The 23,829-nt window shown below is 35.1% G+C and overlaps 1 protein-coding gene and 1 non-coding gene across 3 annotated transcripts in view; both read left to right on the forward strand.

Annotated features, from left to right (window-relative positions):
* Nucleotides 1–23,829, forward strand: part of Utp20 (UTP20 small subunit processome component) — a 92,014-nt gene that overhangs the window by 49,886 nt on the left and 18,299 nt on the right. For both annotated transcript variants that reach the window (XM_047548078.1, XM_047548079.1), the window contains 18 exons: nt 3,202–3,345; nt 4,068–4,147; nt 6,607–6,836; nt 7,421–7,565; nt 8,171–8,258; nt 9,081–9,224; nt 9,407–9,457; nt 9,550–9,702; nt 10,862–11,017; nt 11,320–11,460; nt 11,872–12,009; nt 14,217–14,356; nt 14,595–14,677; nt 18,022–18,311; nt 19,396–19,535; nt 19,749–19,905; nt 22,048–22,146; nt 23,196–23,363. In XM_047548078.1, the coding sequence (XP_047404034.1) occupies nt 3,202–3,345; nt 4,068–4,147; nt 6,607–6,836; nt 7,421–7,565; nt 8,171–8,258; nt 9,081–9,224; nt 9,407–9,457; nt 9,550–9,702; nt 10,862–11,017; nt 11,320–11,460; nt 11,872–12,009; nt 14,217–14,356; nt 14,595–14,677; nt 18,022–18,311; nt 19,396–19,535; nt 19,749–19,905; nt 22,048–22,146; nt 23,196–23,363 (2,547 nt within the window). The remainder of the gene's footprint in view (nt 1–3,201; nt 3,346–4,067; nt 4,148–6,606; nt 6,837–7,420; nt 7,566–8,170; nt 8,259–9,080; nt 9,225–9,406; nt 9,458–9,549; nt 9,703–10,861; nt 11,018–11,319; nt 11,461–11,871; nt 12,010–14,216; nt 14,357–14,594; nt 14,678–18,021; nt 18,312–19,395; nt 19,536–19,748; nt 19,906–22,047; nt 22,147–23,195; nt 23,364–23,829) is intronic.
* On the forward strand, nt 15,810–15,914 carry LOC124984080 (U6 spliceosomal RNA). Its single transcript, XR_007108548.1, has one exon. It is a non-coding gene; the product is annotated as a U6 spliceosomal RNA (small nuclear RNA).

Consider the following 23,829-nt stretch of genomic DNA (forward strand, 5'->3'; position numbering starts at 1 on the left):
TTTTCAGAAGCCCAGCTCAGAGGCACTGATTTCTTAAGTTTTAATTTCAGGAGCTGAAGAGTTGTAACCTATCATCCAATTCTCATTTCTTCAGAATGGTTGGTAAAAGAATCAGGTACTATTGCCATCATCATTATTTTGAGACAGAGTTGTATGTGATTCTTTAAAAAGTAAATACTTGCCTATAATTTGCAGTGTTTTGAATATATAAGCAGCAAGATCAAACAAGACAGATCACCTGGCCAGCTGCCAAGAGGTGTTGTTAGATGTTTTCTGAATTATATTCCAAATAATATATTTATGTTCCATTGAAACAAGTATATAAATGTAAGTGTACTCTTCAGAGTAATAATACATACATAATGTCTTCAGGGACTGACTTTGTGGAGAAAAATGGACTCAAAGTAAAGATCCAGACTTATTTCATTTATGGATATGTCCATTGAATCACCTCTCAAAAACAGTCCTAATAAATTATTTCATTTTTGCATTTTAAAATAGTTTTTTATTTTTAAGTAATTTCAACATGATAATAAGTGAAAATTGACTGCCAAAATTTAGGCTGCATTTTGGTTCTAGGCATGGATGTAAGGCTACTTTAGTAGTGAAACAAATGACCAGGGTAGAATCCCTCGTGTGAAAAATCATTGCATGTTATAAGAAAAGAGGTGGAGGTGGCAAAAATCCGGAACATTGGGTAAGGTGAGGTTCAGATACGAGGTAGATAGGGTGGGTTATATAGACCGTCTAGGCTACAGCAGGAGGTGCATTTACATTGAAGTATAAAAGTGCACTTAAACTGCTTAGTGGGAAGTTACTGAGAGGCTTGAAACAGAGCAGTGATGAAGACTGTCTAATAAAAAATATCACTTTGGTTTCTTTGTGGAAAAGAGGCTGTGGGAGGCTAAGAGTGAAAACTGAAAAGAGGTCTTGAGAAAATCTGTGTTATATGAGAGCTAAAGGACATAGGATTAACTATGCAAAAGTTTTAGTTTATGCTTTATAGCAAGGGAAAGTGACTCTGGATATATTAAACCAGGAAATGTGATAGGTTTTATAAAACCTGTATAAGTTCTTTGAATATTTGGTTAACTTAGAAGTTACTCAGTAATGCAGCCTTACTACCAGGTCAGCAATCAGTAACTCAGAGGATCATTTGTGCAATTTCACAGCTCATTAGTTAGTGAGGTGTTAAGCTTATGCACAGATGCTAGCTTTCGTCTTTATTATTTTTTAACAAGTCCATGGAATTCCTTAAAGTGGTACAATAAATTATTCCAGTGAATTTTCTTGTGAGTTAAAGTTCTACATTTATGTGTTTGAGTTCAGTTACACATTTGCTGTTTTATGTCTTTCCTATCCTTCAGAATACCGATTGACATTAAAAGATGTGCTGTGAAGATTACTTACTGTTGGGAGTTTTGTACATTTAGGTAGTGTGGTAACTTTTACATAAACTCAGCCCACTGACAGTTCAAGGAATTGAAGTCTACAGTTGCGCATTTTTGGGTTTTTTTCCCCAGTTTATTCAATAATTTTGGAGTAAACTGGTTAGCCAGCACTGGAGTTGCAGATACAAATAGTACCTGCTGATCCTACCTACAAGAAAGGAGGTTGGTGGGATTGGAGAAGGACAGGGTGTCTTGTTTAGAATCATATTTGCTGATGTTGGTTTGTCATTTGCTTCAGATGATGATGATACCATATTACTTCAAGTATCAGTGGTATTTATCCTTCACTCCAAGCATGATTGATCTCATAGTGAAAAATACTGCCAATAGAATTGAAACAGATCAGAGTGACTTATAACTGTGTCACCTCTTGTATTTGACTGTCATTTCTTTTGTCTTTTTAACTTGATTAATATTAGCTAATAGTGGATGATACGTGAGATACCATGAGATACCAAGTGCAGTTTAAGTGCACTTTTATACTTCAATGTAAATGCACCTCCTGCTGTAGCCTAGACGGTCTATATAACCCACCCTACTATCTACCTCGTATCTGAACCTCACCTTACCCAATGTTCCGGATTTTTGCCACCTCCACCTCTTTTCTTAAGCCTCTTAGGCTTGTTTAGCAAATTAATAAAGGGCATTTTTGTTTATTCTTGTGTAAGTCATCTTAATTTAAAAGGTGTACTATTTCAGATTCAGATTGATCTGTTGATTGGAGTGTCAGATTTTCATGGAAGTAACTTCCCTGTTTTATTCATGATATTTTGGTCATAGACTTAATATTCAACATCTGAATGCATTTGTTGTCTGCACATTTTCAGGGTGGTCTTTAGATTTTGATGTAGGTAATTAAAGTCATATATATGAATATGACTACTTTATACAAAATAGTCTACTTTATTGAAAGGTCACAAATTCTTTGATTTGTGCCCTAGAATAATTTTAACAAGGATAATTTAAAACTTCTAGTTTTAAAAGAAGATAAAATAATCCATGTTTATAGCAGCACAATTCACCATAGATGAGTATAGATCCAGCCTATATGTCTGTATACGGTGGAGTTTCATTCAATCATAAGGAAGAACACAGTTATGTCATCTGCAGAAAAATGGATGGAACTTGAGAGCATCACATTAAATGAAATGAGCCGGACTCAGAAATTCAAGGGTTGTATTTTCTTTTGTATGTGAAAGCTAGAGAGCAAAAGGGGGAATGATGTAGGGTGGGATCTCAAGAATAAATAATTTGACTCACAAATGGAAAATAACAGAATTAATAAACAATTTGGAAAACTTTAGAGTGGCAAATAATAATAATAGTACAATGTGAAAATTTTCAAAAATAGTTTGAGTTGAAATTAAGGTCTAATTCTTGTGCCTTAAATGGCCGAAAAAAAGGTTTCATTTAGAATGTTCTATTCATGCAAAGTTGTCACCGATGCGATTATTTTTTCTTCAGGACAGTGAGTGTGATTTTACTGGACAGTGATAGTGGAGCACATCTCCTCATTTGATCTTTTTGCTGTGATTTTCTGTCCAGTTCAATGAGAACAGCAATGTTACTTGCTCCTTTGATGTTCCCATGTGAATCAGAGTCAATAGATTTAGTAATAAGATTTCCAGTTAGATTTGACATCAGCACAGGAGAACCTCTCTGAGGAGGAGTCAGGGACAAAAATTGTGTGTGTGCTTTTTTTTTGTTTGTTTGTTTGTTTTCTTTTTAACCGTAGATCTTTGTTTTGCAGATACAGCTGAGGTTTATTAACCCACTGAAAAATTTAAGACGTCTTGGAATCAAAATGGTCACTGATATCTTTTTGGATTGGGAATCCTATCAGTTCAAAACAGAAGAAATTGATGCTGTGTTTCATGGTGCAGTTTGGCCACAGGTAAACCTAGATTTCTGTTTTTTGCCTGGACATCTTCTTCTTTATTATGAATTTAACATCTTAGTCTACCTCTTAGACATAAATGTTTATTCTGCTTTTTTCTCTTACAAGCATTTCTTTATTTCTAAAAGTATTTAGAACACTTTTTTTTAATTCACTCCACTACCAGATCTAAAGATCAAGAGTTAGTTGCTTAAATGCCTAGGCATTTATACTCAAGGCTAATTTGAATATGATTGTGTCTCTAAACAAATGTAGCTTTCATACCACCTCACATAATAAGCATTGAGGGGAAATGTTCAGGTGGTTTGTGTTTGCATTTTCTTGTTTGATTTCTCTACTTTAACCTCTTGATGATGACAGGTATAGTTACAGCACAGAAGACTATAGGAGAGATTTGATTTTAGGAGATTTCTAGCTGCATGAACTCTCGATCATTTCTGATCATTTGAAACCTAAAATACCTAATTCCTTTCAAGTGTCAAGAACTTCCATGCACCATCTTTGCCATTTCTTTAGTGTTGATAGCCTTTTGTTTCCCTTTATCTTTTTCTCAGCCTATCTTTATATTTTAATCCCTGTCCCTTGTTTTTTTGTTTTTTGTTTTTTTTTTTTTTCATCTTGTGGTTTCTCTGTTCTGCTTATTGGTTGTTTATTGGTTTGCCTTTTCTGTGATTCTCTATGTGTTTTGTTTTATATTCTTCATAAATTTTGTTTTGTAGATCTGCAGACTTGGATCTGAGAGTCAGTATTCACCTACACCTCTGCTGAAACTAATTAGTATCTGGAGCAGAAATGCAAGGTATAACCTTCCACCCTCACCCCCTTTACAAAGGGATGATGTTTCAGGCTAATCTAATCAAAACTAGTCTAGGGAACTTCTTTTATATGTAACACTCACCTGAAAAAAATCTCTAGAAGGGCTGACAACCCTTGGAATTCTCATAGTAGCAGGTATGCACATGTAGTTTTATGTAGAAAAATTAATGAATGAATTTTTCAAAACCATTTTATGGGAATGTTACTCTCTGTTAAAAAATAAATTCAGATTTTGAAATACACTTACAGTTTACAAAAGTGTCCATCAGATAATCAAATAGGTTTTTCCATCTGTACAGAAGTCTAATATTTACTTTGCCTAAATGCAGGTAAAGCTGAACAACAGCCAATATCTTTAAACTTATAAGAAGGATCCTGGCTCAGAAATTAGGTGAACTTAAGTCAACAAAAGCTTCTTACCTACTAAGGTGATTATACAATTTATTGTCCATATGTCCCTTTGAATGATGAAGAGATGCTGAAACTAATGAGGCCAAAACAACCAACATAACTGAAGCTCTCCTTGACCACACTCTCAGTTGCACTTATTCTGATCACCATGACCCTTGCATGGCTCAGTCTCTTCCTTCTGTGAGGTCTGTCCACTCTTTTAAGGCCCTGACAACACACACTACTTTGATTGTACTCTTTGTCTTCATAATTATCTGCCCAAAGTTCCTTGAGGGTAGAAACCATTTCCCGCTCATAATTGTGTCTTTCTCCACGGAGGGTTGTTCCCCTTAATCTATGTTTAGTCCATATTCATTGCATATTGAATGAGTGGTTGAAATTTCTGATTTGGCCATATACCTCAGCATGGAGCAATACCATTCTACCATGGCCTCTGAGCCTAAGTCTCTCCACCTTAGAATGGAAATTAAAAGAGACCCACCTCATTGATAATAGAAAAAATAATATGTGTAAATCTTGCTTGGAACCTGTGCATACTGTGCCCAATATTTATTATACAGAAAGCTATATGAATGCACCTCATAGAACTTTTCCATCTGTTTGTTAGTACTAAAGTAAGTTTAATAATGAATTGATAGTCAAACTGTCTGAATTGTTTCCTACAAATTGTTAGTATCATATCTCTGACTGGAAAACCTTTGTACTCTGCCCTGCTTGCTATGTTTCCACTAAGAGGAATATTTAAGTCTTTGGTGTGAGTTAATCTCTGAATGTTGCATATCCAGATACAAGTAAGTTTCTTTGGCCTCTCCTCCTAACTCCATGTTGTAGTACCTAGATTTTTAGGTTGCTGTATGAACATTCACATTGGAGAGAGCTTATAATTGAGTCAAATGTGGTGGCACACACCTGTACTCCCAGCTACTTGGGAGGCTAAGGCAGGAAGATTACAAGTTAAAGTTGCCTGTGCAACTTAATGAGACCCTAAATTTTTTAAAAGAGGCAGAGATGTAACTCAGTGATAAAGTACTTGCTTGGCATGCACAAGACCTTGTCTTAATCCTGAGTATTACAAAAAAAAAAGGAAAGCTCTGAATTGAAATACAGCCTACTCCTGGTGTGTCGCACTAAGGAGAACACAACATGAATTCTGTGGGGATCTTGTCTAAAATATACAACTTCAGTCTAATCATGAGAAAAAATATTGAGCACATCCAGATTGATAACCGGTTTTCTGTTTTCTAAAGTGTTAGGATTATAAATAAAAGTAAAGACTGAGAAACTGTAACAGATTAGAGGAGACAGAAGGAGACACAACAGCTAAATCTGATATGGTATCCTGACTCAGGAAAAGAACAGCAGTAGGACATCTGATATCTAAGTAAAATCTGTAGATAGGTCAATAGTATTCTGTACTGCTGTTTTCCTGATTTTGGTGATGGGTGTCATGATTATATAAGAAGTTAAACTGTGGAAATTGGGGTAAAGGATGTATGAAAACACTTTGTGCAATTTTAGGGACAGATCTAAAATTATTTCAAAATGAAAGATATTTTTAAAAATCTAATGGAAATTTTTTTTTTTTTAGTTTCAAATTTTAAAAATTTCCTAAAGGGCGAGATTCTGCAAAATAGACTTTCATATGTTTCTCTTAGAAAGGGCTAAGACTGGAGTTAGACTGTGGTTCAGATCACATCTCTACCACTTGTTCGCTCAATGACTTTGGATAAGTCTCAGTTTTTTTCGTCTGTAATGTGGAAATAATAATTCCTAATAGAGACGTTGTAAGGATTAAATAAGAAATATGCAAAAGTGCCTAAATAATAAAATGTTTACAAGGTGCTTAGTTTAGATCAAGTTTCAGATTTTAAAGTAATTCCTCTTAAGCAAACTTTTAACTTTTCATATGCACCCATATATATTTGTTAAATAAACTCATTGTGAAAATTCATATGGAACATATTTTTAGAAATAAACATTGGGAAATGAGTGGTTATTACAATGTTTGTTTTTGTTTTTGTTTTTCTGCAGATATTTCCCTTTCCTGGCTAAACAGAAACCTGGGCACCCAGAATGTGATATCTTGACCAATGTCTTTGCAATTCTCTCAGCAAAGAATCTCTCTGATGCCACAGCTGGTATTGTGATGGATATAGTTGATGACCTTCTTAACCTTCCAGATTTTGAGCCCACAGAAGCAGTGTCAAGCTTGCCAATAACTGGATGCATATATGCTGCTGACCCAATGGTAAACACAGAAGGTGTGTATGCCTTATAAAGCAAATAATTCTTTCTCTTCAGGAGCAGTGATTCTTCTCAAAAATGAAAAAGTCAGAATTGACTTTCTTAATTGAGTGTTCATAGTTTCTTTTCTCTGGGAAGTAATACTCTATTATAAAAACCAAATCTTCTTCGCACACAAAGGAATACAGATTATTTACTGCCCACAAAGTCTAAGTTATTTTTTAGGAAATGATCAGATGACTGCTACCATTCTCTCTCTGAATTCTTCCTACCGTATTATCTCAACAATCTATTACTATTATCAAAAATGGATTGAATAAAGCCTCAGCTGTCTCTAACATAAATTTTTGTTTTATCTAGCAATATAACTTTTTTAGTTTTTTTTTTATTTTTACAGACTGCATTTTGATTCATTTTACATAAATGGGGTACATCTTTCCATTTCTATGGTTGTACACGAACAAAAAGTTACATAATGTTTAGAGCTGAAATTTAAATGTTCATTAGTAGTTGATTTCTATATCTGTCATCAAGAAGATACTCTCAATTAAGTGTTTTAAGAATTTATGAAGATCAAAACATTAATCAACTTTTGTTTCAGAGTCTATCACTGTGGGAGGAAGATTAATTCTACCTCATGTACCTACAATTCTTCAGTATCTCAGCAAAACCACAATAAGTGCTGAAAAGGTGAAAAAGAAAAAGAATAGGGCACAAGTCAGTAAAGAACTTGGTATTCTTTCAAAGTAAGTGACATACTGGTACTTAAAAGATTACATTATCATGCATGATTATGATTTTTTTTAATTTTAACTTGGTTTTTGATTGTGTGAACATGGTAACTAAATTTAAAAAGTTTTTAGTAGTATATAGGAGGTCCTGGCTTCAATACCCAGTACTACTTCAATAAAGTAGGAATATTTATAGGACTGGGGTGTAGCTTAGTGATATAGCACAGAGTTAGCATGTGCAATGCCCAGAGAGAAGAGGAGAGAAGGGAAGAGGAGTTGGGGGTGGGAGGCAGGGAGAGGGAGGAAGGGAGAAAGAGAAAGAAAAAGAATCACAAATGATAGATTATAGCACTGGAGTTATAGCCCGCCGACAGTCAGATATTGTATAAGAAATAGAATCATCCCCAGGAGTCCAATGTTGGAGAGAAGTAAGATTATAGGGCACTGCTAAGTAACTAAGTTAACCTACTTACACATGCACACATACTCCAAATCCACATGTCTATTCAAATGTTAAAACTGTGTCTTTAGTCACTAATGGTTTTCTACAAAAAGGTAACTTAGAGGAATATTCTCAACTCGTTTGTCCTCCTAACATATCCATTTGTTTCCTTCTCTAGGATCAGCAAGTTTATGAAAGACAAAGAACAAAGTTCTCTCCTCATTACACTTCTCCTTCCTTTCCTCCACCGTGGCAGTATTGCTCAGGTACAAATTAATAGAACATCTATTTTGTCTTTGAAGTGGCACTTTATCACTAGGTTTAGTTATAAGCAACTGTTTTATTGGTTAAATTGCATCTGTCCTGATGAACTTAAAAGACACCATAAAGAAATTAGATGTAGAAAAATTTGGCACAGAAATAGGAATGAGGACAGGCAAAATGGTAGATACAGCATCAACAACAGTAAAAGTTTTAATCTGTTTGTTTTCTTTTTTAGCTTCTAATTAATTTCAGGATTTTTTTTTCCTCTAGTTTTGATCTGTAACAAATGGAACACAAAAATGCATTTATAGTCTCAAATATGGATCACAGTGGTAAAACTGAATGAAAGTCAGGCTTTTTAATATTCAGACATAGCTTAGAGTTTCTGACCTCAAATCCTACCTTAGTCCCACCAAGTCTCCAAGTGGCTCATTCACTCATTCCTTAAGACCTCAGCAGCAACACTGAACATCACTCACGACATTATGTAAATTACTTTCAGTTTAGAATACCACAGATCTGTGGACAACCAGAAGTGTCTTGTATCTCTTTAGCAAGTTTGTTTTTTTGACTACACAATTGCAGAAATTATGCTTCAAAATCATGTATGTTCTCTACTGGAATGAAAAGGAAGAAACTATTAACAACATTATTGTGAGTGTTATATGAAGTTAAAATTCTAAAAGCTTTTTAAAGACCATGTAATAATTTTCCCAGGTACTACTTTTATGTATCAATAATTATTTCCAGTGCTATCATATATCAAAGTACAAGTCAACCTGTTTTATAAATTATTGAAGTATGATTTCTCATTTCTTCTAAAGGATACAGAAGTTGATATTCTGGTGACAGTGCAAAACTTGTTAAAACACTGTCTGGATCCTACAAGCTTCCTCAAGCCTCTAGCTAAGCTCTTCTCAGTAATTAAGAACAAGTTGTCAAGACAGTTACTTTGTACAGTTTTCCAGGTATGTAATTTTTATTTTTACCCCAAATCACCACAACCTTTTATTTTTACCCCAAATCGGAACAACCTTTTTTGTGCCAATCTGATGGTTTTGAGTGAATTTGTGTAGGAACAGGGAGCTAAGGGGAGGAAGACAGAAACGTTAAGGTTCTATTCACTGATAAACTGTTCTTTTCCTTTTAGAGCCTTTCTGATTTTGAGAGTGGACTCAAATATATTACTGATGTTGTCAAGGTAAGGAAGAAATCTCATTTCTTTTTGATGTCAAAAGTATTTAAGATTTATGTACTTTATCATTTATATGATTTCAACGGCATTTCTTATAGCTTAATGCCTTTGATCAAAGACATCTTGATGACATCAACTTCGACATTCGCTTTGCAGCATTCCAGACCATCACCTCTTATGTTAAAGACATGCAGACTGTGGATGTTAACTTCCTAATTCCTGTTATGCATAATTGTTTCTATAATATGGAGGTAGGTTTTTATAGCAAAATTGTCTGAGTTTTTAATTGTTTGATAATACAACTACCTAATATTATCACCTAATTTTTAAATTTGTTTTTGGCAGGGGTAAGTGTTTTTAGTATAAGTTTTCTTTTAGACCAAGAATTTTTCATTTGACAAAGAACTGTTATTCATAGGATTTGAAAGACAAATATTTTAAATAAAACAATATAGGTGAAAGCACTTTGAAAAAGTAAAGTTACATAGAAGAAATCCAAAGAGAAAGAAAATAAATTAATGTTTATCAAAAGCTACAGGGAGGGAGGAATAGGGAATGATCTGTGGTGAGTATAGGCCTTCTTTTAGGGGTGACAGAGTATTCTGAAATTAGATAGTGGTGATAGTTGCACAACCCTGAATAGACTAAAAACCATTGCGTTGTGCACTTCAAAAGGATGAATTTTATGGTATGTCAATTACATTCCATTTTTTAAAGTTATGTTAACTATCTAAATTGAAAGTTTGCCCTTTTTATTGATGATCTGGTAGAAGTAAAAGGATTATAGTAAGTGCCATGTTGCTGAACCAAAGTCCAAAAGGGGGGGAAATGGAATCCTTGCTTTTTATTATTATGTAATGCTATCAATAAACTGTGCAGCATGTTACAGTTATTTGTTATTAAGTATTACATAATACGTGAAAAAATGCTGTCTTATTTGAAGCTGCTTCTTCATGTATCACTTCCAGTTTCAACACTGGAGTTCTGTCACTGCCTGGGCTAAATTAGGAATATCTTCTCTACACTAGGCTACATTCCTCAAACCAGGAACTCTGGGGCACATAACCACAATTATTCCAGCCAACTCTGTCATTTTCACTGGTGACCTGATAGTATTGAATATTGAAAATCAGCCTTAGGACCTGTTGTACTGCTTGCTTTGGGAAGTAAAACTAAAACATACAGTTCATAGCGCTTCCTGAAATTAAGTGACACTTGTCAATAAGCATAGTTTTTCAAAGTCATTTATTCTATCTCTTATGTTTCCTCCATTGTGTTCATCCTAAGTTATGCAGTAATAGGGGCTTTTGTAAAAACCAGTGGTAATATTTCACTTTCCTTAGGAAATAATATTTCATATAGTGTGTGGTTATTACACAGAATAACTTGAGTTCTTTCTCTTATTTTTAGTTAGGAGATATGTCTTTAAGTGATAATGCCAGCATGTGCTTGATGAGTATTATCAAAAAGCTAGCTGCCTTAAATGTCACAGAGAAAGAATATAAAGAAATCATTCATCGTTCACTCCTGGAGAAATTGAGGAAAGGGTTGAAGAGCCAGACAGAGGTATTGTAACTTTGTCTTTTGAATACTCTTATCTGAGATTTGGTCTAAGTTTTCCCTCTTCTGCCATTATAGTGTAGAAAAGGAGTCAGGCTTAGTTCATCTAATTAAAATACTTAAAATAGTCACCAAACTTTTAACCGGAGAGTGGGAATAGACAGGACAGCAGTCACTTTTGATTTTTTTTACAATGGAAATGGCTGGTGGTGGTAGTGGATCTTAATTTAATGGCTTTTTTTGGTGCTACCTCTTATTATCTAGGAAGAGATTGTTTTAAATTTTAATTTTTTTCTTGATATTTGCAGAGTATTCAACAGGATTATACCACAATACTTTCCTGTTTAATTCAAACCTTTCCAAGTCAGCTGGAGTTTAAAGACTTGGTACAGCTTACTCATTACCATGATCCAGAAATGGACTTCTTTGAGAACATGAAGCACATACAGGTAAGCAACAGTTCTGCTTTTCCCTACCTGCAATTATGTCTCATTTAGAAGACATTTTTAACTTCCCCCAAAGGGTTTAAGTTTTTCTTTCTTTGGTCTTCATTATTATCAGTCAGATTTATATATATGATGATCATTTTGTGGGGTATCATTATTTTTATAATGTCAGAAACTACAAACAATAATAGTGTATCCTTTCTTTGTCTTTTCCTAAGTTTAATTGCTTTGGGACCCATTGTTAAATGCTATAAATTGCATTTCTGAAGTAAATAAAGGTACAGTTTGCTCATGTAACAAATGGACTGTGTTTCACTCTATTAACATTTCCATGGAGAAAGACAGTGGTACTGAGGTAGAGCTGGTTGTGAGTGAGATTATTCAGTAGCTAATTTATATTCTGTCTACTTGTAGATCCACAGAAGAGCAAGAGCCTTGAAGAAACTGGCAAAACAGCTGATGGAAGGCAAAGTTGTGATGTCTTCAAAATCTCTTCAGAACTATATTATGCCTTATGCCATGACTCCAATTTTTGATGAGAAAATGCTCAAGGTAGGGCATTAGATCTAGAAATCAACAAATCTCTACTCTTATCATGACATACTTTCCCAAAATGTAGATGAGTTGGTGGTATCCACATCACCATGATCACCATAATTAGAGGCTTAGAATAGTTCTAATGGTTATAAAGCTCTTAATAACTATACCTGGTACACAGTAAATGCTATGTAAATGGTGACTGTTACTTGTATTTTTACTATTATTACCTCACAAAGCCCAACCACAAAACATTCCCCTTTCTAGAAATGATCTTATTGCTGAGATAATTTTTGTGTCATAAGATTTGATTCTGGTAATCTCCACTGATCAGCAGAGTCATTTGCCTAAATGGCTCATAAGAAATGAAATAAAACAATAGCTGCCTTTCACATTGTACCAGGTACTGGAAACTCTTATGCATACTCGACTATATACTCCTTACTTTAGCCTCACCACCACTCAGTTTTATGGGGTAAAGACTGTTCTTAGCCACTGTTTCACAGGAGAGGAAACTGAGAGTAGGTGAGGTTTTATAACTTTCACAAAAGCAGAGTTGGAACTGGTGTTTGAATTTAGGGCTAGTTTAACCTTCATACTACACAGAGCTTAGAACAGTGTCTGGCGCCTGGTGAAAACTGGCTGAATATTTATTGATTGTATAGATCAGTGAAGAAGGAACTAAGAAATGGCCACAGAAATTTAAGTCTAACTATGGTATAACATCAGGATTTATGTCTTGAATTTATGCAATTGATTACACAGCCTTATACAATAATAGAGTTTATTGTTTTAAGTTATTAAGAAGTATTTAAAAGAATAATCTTAAGTAAACCAGGTGCTATGGTACATGCCTGTAATATCTCAGTTTCTTGGGAGACTGAGGCAGGAGGATTGTGAGATTGAGGCCAGCATAGCAAGACCCCGACTCAAAAAAAATAAGAAAAAGAATCTAGTAGTTGAAAGATTGTTCCTTTAAATTCCAACCTTTTTTTTTTTTTTTTTTTTTTTTTTTTTTGGCGGTGCTGGGGATCGAACCCAGGGCTTTGTGCTTGCAAGGCAAGCACTCTACCGACTGAGCTATCTCCCCAGCCCCAATATCTCCTTTTTAACTGACTTTTAGACATTTAGATTTAAGGTAATTGTTAATAAGCTTGAGCTTAAATCTGTAATCCTTACATATACTCATCAGTACTCAGAGTTTGAGGGGGATTTCTTTCTGTGTAGGTCTCTTCCTTTAGTGTTAAGTCCTGTAGGCTTAACTACCATAGCCTCAGCTCTGTCTCCTTAACTCACCGGGACCAGTGGGCCATGCTTGGGTTAACCTTCCTGTGCTGCATGTGACTGCAATTCTCTGCACATAATAAGTTTGTGTAATTACAAGACTCACTTCATGTTTCCTTACCCTCAGAGATCACTGTTCTTTTCTCCTGTTCTATTTGTTGTCTGGAGTCCAAAAAGTATTGTTGCATGTATTTTGTCTCCTTTTCTAGTGATGTTTCTGAGACAGCATTTTGTTTTATTTTGTTTTGGTTTGTTTTGGTTTGGTTTGGTTTGATTTGGTTTTTTTCTTTGATACCAGGGATTGAACCCAGAGGCACTCAACCACTGAGCTCTATACCCAGGCCTTGTTTGTATTTTATTTAGAGACAAAAATCTCACTACGTTGCTTAGGGCATTGCTAAGTTGCTGAGGCTGACTTTGAACTCATGATCCTCCTGGCTCAGTCTTCCAAGCCGCTGGGATTACAGGCATATGCCACTGCACCCAACTGAACCACCATATTTTTGAGTGCTAAGAGCAGTGTAGTGTATAGTTTTTGACATTTTTCAGGTTTTTTTTTCTAGTGCCAGCCACTGAACCCAAGGCCTTGAACATGGTAAACAGTCTACCATTGTGCTACATCTCAGCCCCAATATTTGTCTACTTTTGTACATTGAGTAGATTTCATTCACTATATCTAGTCTTGAATCAGTTAAGGAGGTCTGAGTAGAAAAGAGTCAAATATGTTAATATCCTTTAAAGGAAGATGTTAGTCCTTTAAATGCATCTTTTCCTGGGATCACAAGAGGAATTGGAGTACAGTTTGGATATTTCAATGTTCTTCCCTTTCTATAATTACTGATCACCTACTGTGTAAGCTTTTTAGCAGGCCATGATAGCCTCATAGTTTATCAACCAATACTTATTCTACATTTATGTTGTGTGTTTCTATTTTACAGCATGAAAATATAACCATTGCTGCCACAGAAGTTATTGGGGCTATTTGCAGACATCTTTCTTGGTCAGCATACATATATTACTTGAAACATTTTATTCATGTCTTACAGACAGGACAGATCAATCAAAAGTTGGGTGTCAGGTACAGTCAGACTTCTTTTTTTTTTTTTTTTTTTGTCTTTTTAATGTAATCTTATAATTATTTCTTGAATTTGTCTTTAATCTGTTTTCTTTTACATAGTATTAATAAGGTTATGGTAATGTTTAAAGTTAAAAAAGACTGGCAAAGTAATTTTACTGTTCATGACTTTATATTTCCTTTTAATAGTCAAATGGTATTGATAATCAAATGAAGATGTGTGTATCTTTTTTTTTAACAGTTTACTAGTAATAGTGTTAGAAGCATTCCACTTTGACCACAAAACTCTTGAAGAACAAATGGGAAAAATTCACAATGAAGAAAGTAAGTTTTTAAAGCTTTCTTAAACTAGATTTTCATCCTGTATTCATTTATGATTATGAATTAAAGATGGCAAAATTCAGCTTATTCCTTTTTTTGTTCTTTGTAGCAATGACCAATTAATGAATCATGAGAAAGCTAAAACGAATGGCTAGTTTTTATGAAAACTTATGTAAGTGAAGGTAGCCAATCCTAAATTTTATTAGTAAAAAAAAAAAAAAAATCTGAACTTTAGGTTATTTACCTAGAAGTCCATCATTTATATATTGAAAGACCATTAACCAATGAAAGCAAAGCAAATGTAAGAAAAGAACAAAGTTAAAGCAACAATTAGTGAAATATAAAAGATACAATAGAAAAGATCAACAAAACTTTGATATTTGAAAAGATTATAAACTGGCAAGTGCCTGATAAGATTGATCAGTGAAAACAGAAGATAATAAATAATATTGGAACTTAAAATGATAATAATTGAATAAAAAAAATATAATATTTATAAATTCCAATACTTGGGTGGAATAATCATATTCTTAGCAAAAATATTGTATAAAAACTGTCTAAAGAAAACTGATTTTAGAAGAAAATAAAAAATCTGATGGATCTCTAACCAGTAAAGAAACTTGTTCTATAGTTAAGTATCTCCTGATGAAAATGCCAGGTAAAGAATTCTGTATCAGCAAGTTTTAGCAAACATTCAAGAGATGGGTAATTTCAAACTTACTAGCTCTTTTAGATGAATGAAAAAGGAAGTCCCTACAGACTCATAAAATTGCTTTAATTACATACCTAAAACTGGCACAGACATTGTGAGAATGGAGTATCACAAGGTCTCATTCATTAACATGGATATAAAAATCCTAAACCAAATATTTACGGGTGAAATCCCATAAGTGGTAAAAGCATTAAAAACATGACCATGGTTGGTTGTTCGAGGAATGCAGTGTTTGTACAAGCTCCTGGAAAAGTAGTTAATGGGATTTAACATATTAGCATATAAAAACATGATTGTCCATATAGACACCCGGGAAACACTTTATTAAATTTCATATCTACTCAAGCTAAAAATGATTATCAATCAGAATAGGTAGAAGTTTCCTTAACTTGTTAAAAGATATATTTTAAAATCCTAATGCAAGTGCTTGCTTAGGCAGTACATAAACTGAAATTAGAACAAGACAGAAGATGAACAGGGCCTCTGCACAAGCGCGTCACGTAAATTCGTGAAGCATTCCACATTTTTTAAAAACAAAACCTCACTGCAACATCTTACTTAGGGATAAAGAAGTATAAGCTTAATGATTGCTTAGGAAACAGCATTAGGGAAGAATACCAGATGCTGCTTATCCTGAACATTGACCTAGAGGTTCTACTCAGTATAGAAAAATGAAAGAAAAAAAATTCAGCACTCAAATAGGCTAAGATGTTTATCCTGATTATTTTGGCTAAAGACAAAGAAATATTCTGGCCTTCAGTGTACTTTTTATTTGAGATGGTACAAAGTTTCCCAGGCTGGCCTCAGATCAGTGATCCTCTTGCCTTAGCCTCCGAAGTCACCAGGTTTATAGGCATGCACCACTGCACACAGCAGCACTGTTTTCTTTAATCAGTTAAATCTGCTTTTGGCAGTTTTGCATAAATATAAATATTCATTAATTTTAAAACATTTAATTTGCTTAACTATTTCTTCTTAGATAGTTTAGTTACTGCCTTTATTCTAAACTAGTTCAAATTATCCAAGTTACCCAAATCCATGTAGTGTGATATATTTAAAAGATAACTGAAATCTGGTTTTGCTGTCTGAACTAAATATGTATGATAACCTGAGTTTGGCTTTCTTATATGTTGTGCTGTTGATCCTGTGCCATTGATATCTCCATTTAATAGTTGCCTGGAATCTCTCTTAAAAATGATTGCCAACTCCTGGTGACATTTCACAATATTCAGGTTTTATTTTGTTTTTACTTATAGGAAATAATTTCATTGGGATATTTTATTAATGGTATCTGGGGTTTACAAACTTTAGTTGTTTTAGAAACAACTTTTCTTCTTATATGAGGCATAGTTGTAATTAAGTCTAGCCTCTGCCCAGTAAGGATGTCAAATAACAAATAAGATATCTTACCTGCAAAGGCTGATTCCAAGTATCTAAAAGATTAGGGAAGTCAATAGAAAGACGTGGCTTCCTTGGATTAGATTCATATCGTTTTAGGAAGCACACATTAAGGTTCTTTTCTGAAGACTATCATCAAAACAATCATCAACTCACCATAAGGTCCCTGCCCTTCAAAATAGCTCTTCTCCCTTTGTTTTTCTTCATAATTAATCTCTTCTGTACTGCTCATATCAGATAATGGTAAAACATTATAAAAGACTGTCCCTCACTTTATGATGCAGCCAAGAGCCCTGCCCTGCTGATTACCACCAGGCCCCAAATTAACTAGATCATCACTGCACCAACCCAACAGCCCACAAAACTGTGGTCTTTTTAAGGAAGGGAAAAGGAGTATAATGAAATTTGAAACCTTTATTGAGCATCTGCTGTAAGCCAGGTTTTATAGACATTATCTCATTTGTTCTGATAAGAAACTTTCAAGAATCCTAGTATTAGTTACCCCATATTTTTGATATGAGAAACTGAGATTCAGAGATATAAAAACATTCCTAAAGCTACATAGTAGGTTAAGTGAAAAAAAGATTGATGCTCCCATTTTTTGACAGTGACATGTCTGACATTTATTTTAGTTAGTTATAGACTTTATTTCCTTTAGTCCTCACAGTAGCCTTGCAAAGTGGGTGCCAAAGCCCACCGGAGTGTCAAGTTAACTGACCATGGTCATAGAGTTTGTTAGCAGGATCAAGCCTGAACTTGTCCCACATACTACACTGCCTAATTGCCTTAAATAAACTGAATCGTGGAGCAAGAAAATTTCATGCATGAGAACTGTTGGTTGCTCTTATGGTGTTCATACCCGTGAATAGAAGTTTTTGCTTTTGAAAACTTAACCACAGTACTCAGAAAGCTTTCTTTTAACCAAGAATCTTCCCAGTGTGCCCCTCCCCTCTGCCCCAAATGAGTGCTCAAGTGACTCTGTCCTCACTCTTCGACATTGTTTCACAGTTGCCAGTTCACTTGTCTCTGACCTTCATTAAGCTCTGTACTGTGAAAGAGCAAAAATGGGCCTTTCACAGCCTGCTGCTTCCTTGGCACTTAACCTTGCCTGCTTATACTTGGGTATCAGATCAGGTGTTTTTTATTGGACGTTAGATGTCAATGGAAAACACTACTTGCCACAACTGTGCTGTATCCTCATTTAAGGTGGCTTTTGTTGTTTTTTTATTAAACATAGATACAGTGGAAATGATTGAGTTACCAGAGTCTGAAGCCATGGAAGTCGAGCACATGAATGAGGAAAAGAAGGAAAATACATCCAAGGGGTCGTTAGGCAACAGTGAAGCTCTGGCAAACCCTGATCCAGCTGACTCTAATGGGACAGATGCTGATGAATCCAATTATATCACAAAGTCTGTCTCTTTCCTTCCTCGGAATAAGGAAGAATTGGAGAGAACAATTAAAACTATCCATGCAACCATAACTGGGGATATCCTCCCCAGGCTACATAAGTGCCTCGCCTCTACGGTAATAACTCTGGGGCCAGGCTGGTCTGTATGAACTTGGGTGCTGGTGAGGCACTGCCACACCAGGCTCCTACGGTCTGTTGACTGACTTTAGCTTTGGGGGTTTCCTTTTTTTTTTTCTTCTTTACTTTTTTCTTTTTCTTTTTTTCTTTCTTTTTGTAGTACTGGGATTGAACCCGAGGACACTCTTCCACTGAGCTACATCTCCTGCCTCTTAATAAATTAAGTCAGTGACTCCCTAAATTGTTTAGGCTGGCCTTGAAGTTGGAACCCTTAGAGTAGCTGGGGTTAAAGGCTGCACCACCACACACAGCTCGAGTTTCCTTATACCTCAACATTTATAATTCCCCTCCCTTCTCTCATCAACTTCAGGCTCATTTCCTGCTGCAACTAGTCAGTAATGACCTGCCTTTATGATTTTGCTATGCTAGATATATGCTTCTTCTATCTCTGAAGCAAATGTTAAGATGACTCGCATTTCCAAAAAAAACTAATTTCCAAAATAAATTAGAATATTTCCATTTTCTACTTCAAGGTCATTCTCTATTATTCAAAATTCATCTTTCCCTCGGTTAAGAGGAATCACATTTAGCAGTGCACATTCATGAAGCTAGCTAGAACCTTTCCTACTCACTGTAAAGCTTGAACCAGCAAATTCTGGCCCCTGAGCTGCAGCTGTATTTATAAAGTTTTATGGGAACACACATCCATTTGTTTGGATTCTAACAATTCTAATTCTGTTTTTCCATTACTACAGCAGGGTTGAGTAGCTTCAACAGAGATCACAAAGCCAAAAATACTTATTATCTGTCTCTTTACAAAAAAGTTTGCCAGTTGCTAATATAAGGTATTGACTTGGTCATTTAGTATATTTGTAAATAAACGTTCTCTATTTGAAGCATATTTCTATGTACTAACCATGTCACACAAACACTTGAAAGTTCCAACTGATACAATGTTTAGTTTTTTTTAAAGACAGCTAGAAATGGGCTTAAACATGAAAAGAGCTTGTCTTTCAAATAGTTATACTGTAAGCAGGGAAGGCCCTTGTCCTTAATTTTGTTTTAATGTAAATTTTTTTATAGACTAAAAGGGAAGAAGAACACAAGCTCATCAAGTCCAAGATCGTGAATGATGAGGAAGTGGTTCGAGTCCCTTTAGCTTTTGCCATGGTTAAACTGATGCAGTCCCTTCCACAAGAGGTCATGGAAGTTAATTTGCCAAGGTATGTATGTGACAGATTTAAGGACCCTCAAATATTGGTTCTTTTCTTCCTAATTTTCAGTCTTTTTTGTTATAAAGAAGAGAGGTACTATCATACTTTACTGTACTTCTGAATCCTAAGGGAAACCTAGCATTATGAGTAATTAAGAGATAGAATGATATTTGTATTTTTGGTGGTTTATTCATTTGTCTTTTTTAAATTCTTATTTTCTAGTATTTTGCTGAAAGTATGTGCTCTCCTCAAGAACAGAGCACAGGAAATCAGAGACATAGCACGCAGCACTCTCACAAAAATAATAGAAGATCTGGGTGTGCACTTCCTGCAGTATGTTTTAAAAGAATTAAAGACCACCCTTGTCCGTGGATATCAGGTAAATTGCATTGTGTGCTTTATATTCAAGTTAGGTTGGATTTCAAATACTTGCATTTTTTTTCTTTTTTTGCGTTGCTGGGGATTGAACCCAGGGCCTCGTGCTTGCAATGCAAGCACTGTACCAACTGAGCTATATCCCCAGCCCAAATACTTGCATCTTGAATGCTACTTGCTGTCTTGCCTCAGCCTCTTGAATTGCTAGATTTCCAGTCGTGCACCACCACACTCAGCTATGTTTCAACTCTTTAAGCAAATAAATACATTCTTTTTTGTTCACTCTGTGACAGTATATTCAACATATATTCAATAATTTTATTAAGATCCTGAGAATATGAAACTCAGAATCGTATAACTTGAGAGAAAAAAAAGTCATGCAACTCAGGTCTAAAAAGATCTTTTTAAAAAGCAGACATAGGCTGCATATAGTAGTGCATACCTGTAATCCCAGCTCTTTGGCAGGCTGAGGCATGAGGCTCACAAGTTTGAGGTGGCCCTCAGCAACATAGCAAGAGCCTGTCTCAGAATAAAAAACAAGGACTAGAGACATAGCTGGGTGGTAAAGTGCCCCTGGGTTCAATCTCCAATACAAAAAAAATAAGTTAAATTATATAAGTTATAAAAAGAGAGCACCAGGCAGAATCTAAAACACTGAGTTGTTAAAAATGCAGAAATTAGGACCCTATAGCCAACCAATGTGCCAGAGATGGGAAAAAAATTAAAACAAGAAAAATAAAATGAGAGATTTTCTTACCCTTCTGGAGCCTGATGAATTCTCTCCTGCTGTTCACACCAGAATAGGCTTCCCCTAGCATTCTCTCTGTCTGCATCCTGGCACCCACTTCTGCGTCAGCTGAGAAATGCTAGCAAATTCTCTGAACATTTGGTGGCATTTGGGTTCTCACATTCTCCCCTAAGAGTTGCTCTTTGGGTCCTTTCCAGACTTTATAGCTACATGCAGTACAGAGAGTAGAATGTGCTTTCTCCATCTTACCTGAACCAGAGCCCCTGTTGGTGTTTATTCTGTTGTTTTAAATAGCATTTACTTCATGGCACTGTAGGTCAGATGCTGTTTTAGGTGCTGGTATACATGGATGAATTCAATACTTTCTGTCCTTGAGGATTCATTCACATGCTTAAGCAGCACCAGAGGTATTTCCATGAGTAACCCTTTTTCTTCACCTGTTCTCCAAATCTACCCTATTTGTTAAAATAAGGTACAGAGAACAATAATTTTGATGTTTTAGTATTGATCAGGTAGACATAGCCAAAATTGTATTCTTTAGGTGTCCTTCTTCATCCCTCCACCAAAAAAAAAAAAAGATTTTTAAGAATTATATAAAGCCCATAGCAAACATTGTAAATATGTAAAAAGTGTTTAAAAGTCGCAAGTAAGGTACATGAGAAACTATGTCCTTAAGATCCAATTTATATATTGACAACTAAGTGTGTTTCCTTGTCCTGTGATTATAATCCGATGTTTCTTTTGGTGAGTAGACAGCCCTGGAAGCACCATTAAAATTGCAAAAAACTTGAAAGTCAATATACTGTAGTGATGTAGAGCTGGGGCTATGGCACCAGCCCCTCTGGTGTCAAATCCTAACTCCACCTCTTTGTACTTGGTTAGCTTTGGACAAGTTACTTGATCTCTCTGTGTCTCAGCTTTCTCATCTGATAAATGCTGTTAATTTAGCACCTACATCATAGATAGGCTGTGTGAAGCTGAAATGATGTAATACATGTGAGATATTAATACAGCGCCTGTTTCATACTAAGTTCCTAATAAACATTTGCTTGGTTACCGTTTTGTTTCCTTCCTTATGTACCAGCTTTGATTGCATTCAGCATTAACAAGCTCCTTAATTCACAGGTTGGCTTTTAAAGTTGAAGACTTTTGTGCCTTTATAAATCACTGACCTGCTTTAGTCACAGTTAGAGACCCTAAGCATTGATAATGTGTTTCTAAACATCCTTCGTACAAAGCACTCACTTGGTTAAAGGATTTTTAATGGCAACATATGTTAAAGCTCCCAGCAATAACATAACTCTGAGTGCTCTCTTTGCAATACTTCTTAGATCTTATGTTCGTTTAGTTTAGTGTAGGGTTTGTAGCCACTTGTTCTCACTGTGCATCTTGTTTTAGGTCCATGTGCTCACCTTCACTGTTTACATGTTGCTGCAAGGCCTTACCAACAAGCTGCAAGTCGGGGATTTGGACTCTTGTTTAGATATCATGATTGAGGTAAGATGTACAGAACAGAATTCCATTTTTGTTTTTTTTGTTTTTTTTTAAGTAGTCAAAGAACACAGAAAATGAATTCACAAAATAATAATATCCTATACAAATGCAAATAGGGGATTTGGAGTAGCTCAGTGGTAGAGTGGGTGTTTAGGAAATGCAAAGTCCTGGGTTTCATCAGGGAGGAAGGGATGGAGGGAGGATCTTTTAGATTTTTAGACTAGCAGAAGTTTAAAAAGTGAGGACTCAAGTCAGGTGGACATTCTGTCATTGCCAGTAAGTCATATATTGGTGTAGTCTTTCTGGAAAGAAAGTTAACATTTATGTTAGCAGCATTTGAAATGAGCAGAAATTTTCAATTACTTCCAAGAAACCACCTTGAAAGAATATCAGAGATGTGGTCTGGAGTTTATATAAAAGTATATTCAATTAGAGCTTTATTTTATAATGAAAAATTAATGATTAACCTTGAAAATTGGATAATGTGTATGTATGTACAAGTGTGTAATAACAAATCTCACTATGATGTATAATTTTAATGTGTCAATAAAAATATCAGATAATATTTTATCCAATAAATAAAATAATTGGGTAATTAGTAATTTGGGAGGTAGAATTAGAAAGAAGAAAAAAATTTGCCACACAACCTTTTGTTCATTTATTTAAAAAATATGGGCACTAATTTTGACTCGATTTAAGTATTTACATTAAGTTCCATAATTAAGTTGCAAATAGATATCTTGAAGGGAAATTAAACTACTCTGGGAAAAAAAAAAGTATCTGCTCTGTAGTTATACAATTATGTGTTTATGTCTGTGAAATATTTTTATTTTGCTTCCCATTAGTATTAACCTAAAAGTATTTCTGTGTGTTTTGCTTTTTTGATGATTGGTCCCTGAAGTGCATTGAGAACAAGTGCAATCTAATAGAAATTCCTACCATCATTTCAGTCCAGCCCTATTTGCTTTTCTTTGACATGGATATACCCATGCTTTTGTCAGAGACAGCTTGTTTTGGCTGCATAATCACTGTTTGTCGTTTTGCTTTCATAGATTTTTAACCATGAGTTGTTCGGTTCCATTGCTGAAGAGAAGGAAGTAAAGCAGATCCTCTCCAAAGTCATGGAGGCAAGAAGAAGCAAGAGTTATGATTCTTATGAAATCCTGGGCAAGTTTGTAGGAAAAGATCAGGTTACGAAACTTATCCTTCCATTAAAAGAGGTAAGGACTGGAATGCAGTTCAGGTGGTCCCCAAATTACAATGAGTTCCTGAAAGGAACTTCCTAGAGCAAAAAAAGAACTACGTGATCTTCCAGGATTTCCTTTAGTGCCAAGGGCATGAATACCCTCTGGTCAATAGGTGGCAGCCTTGAGTTGAATGCTCTAATCTTTAGACTCAGTCCCTATATAATCCATGAGATGCAGAAGTAAAGGCAACAAGAGTTGGAGTGCAAGTGAATTTTATAGCTGGGTCAAGGTAGCAGCTAAGAACATAGCCTTTAGACTCAAACTGCTCTCCCCAGACTGCCAAGAGGAAGATAACTGGAATTTATTGAACATCAATTACATCCTAAATACTGCTACATTTTCTCTACTTATCTTCACGCTCATCCAGTGAGATCAATGTTATTTCCATTTACAGATAAGGAAATAAAGGCTCAGAAGAGCAAAAAGGAATGTTGCCATT

This window comes from Sciurus carolinensis, chromosome 4, assembly GCF_902686445.1.
Source record: "Sciurus carolinensis chromosome 4, mSciCar1.2, whole genome shotgun sequence".
Lineage (NCBI taxonomy): Eukaryota > Metazoa > Chordata > Mammalia > Rodentia > Sciuridae > Sciurus > Sciurus carolinensis.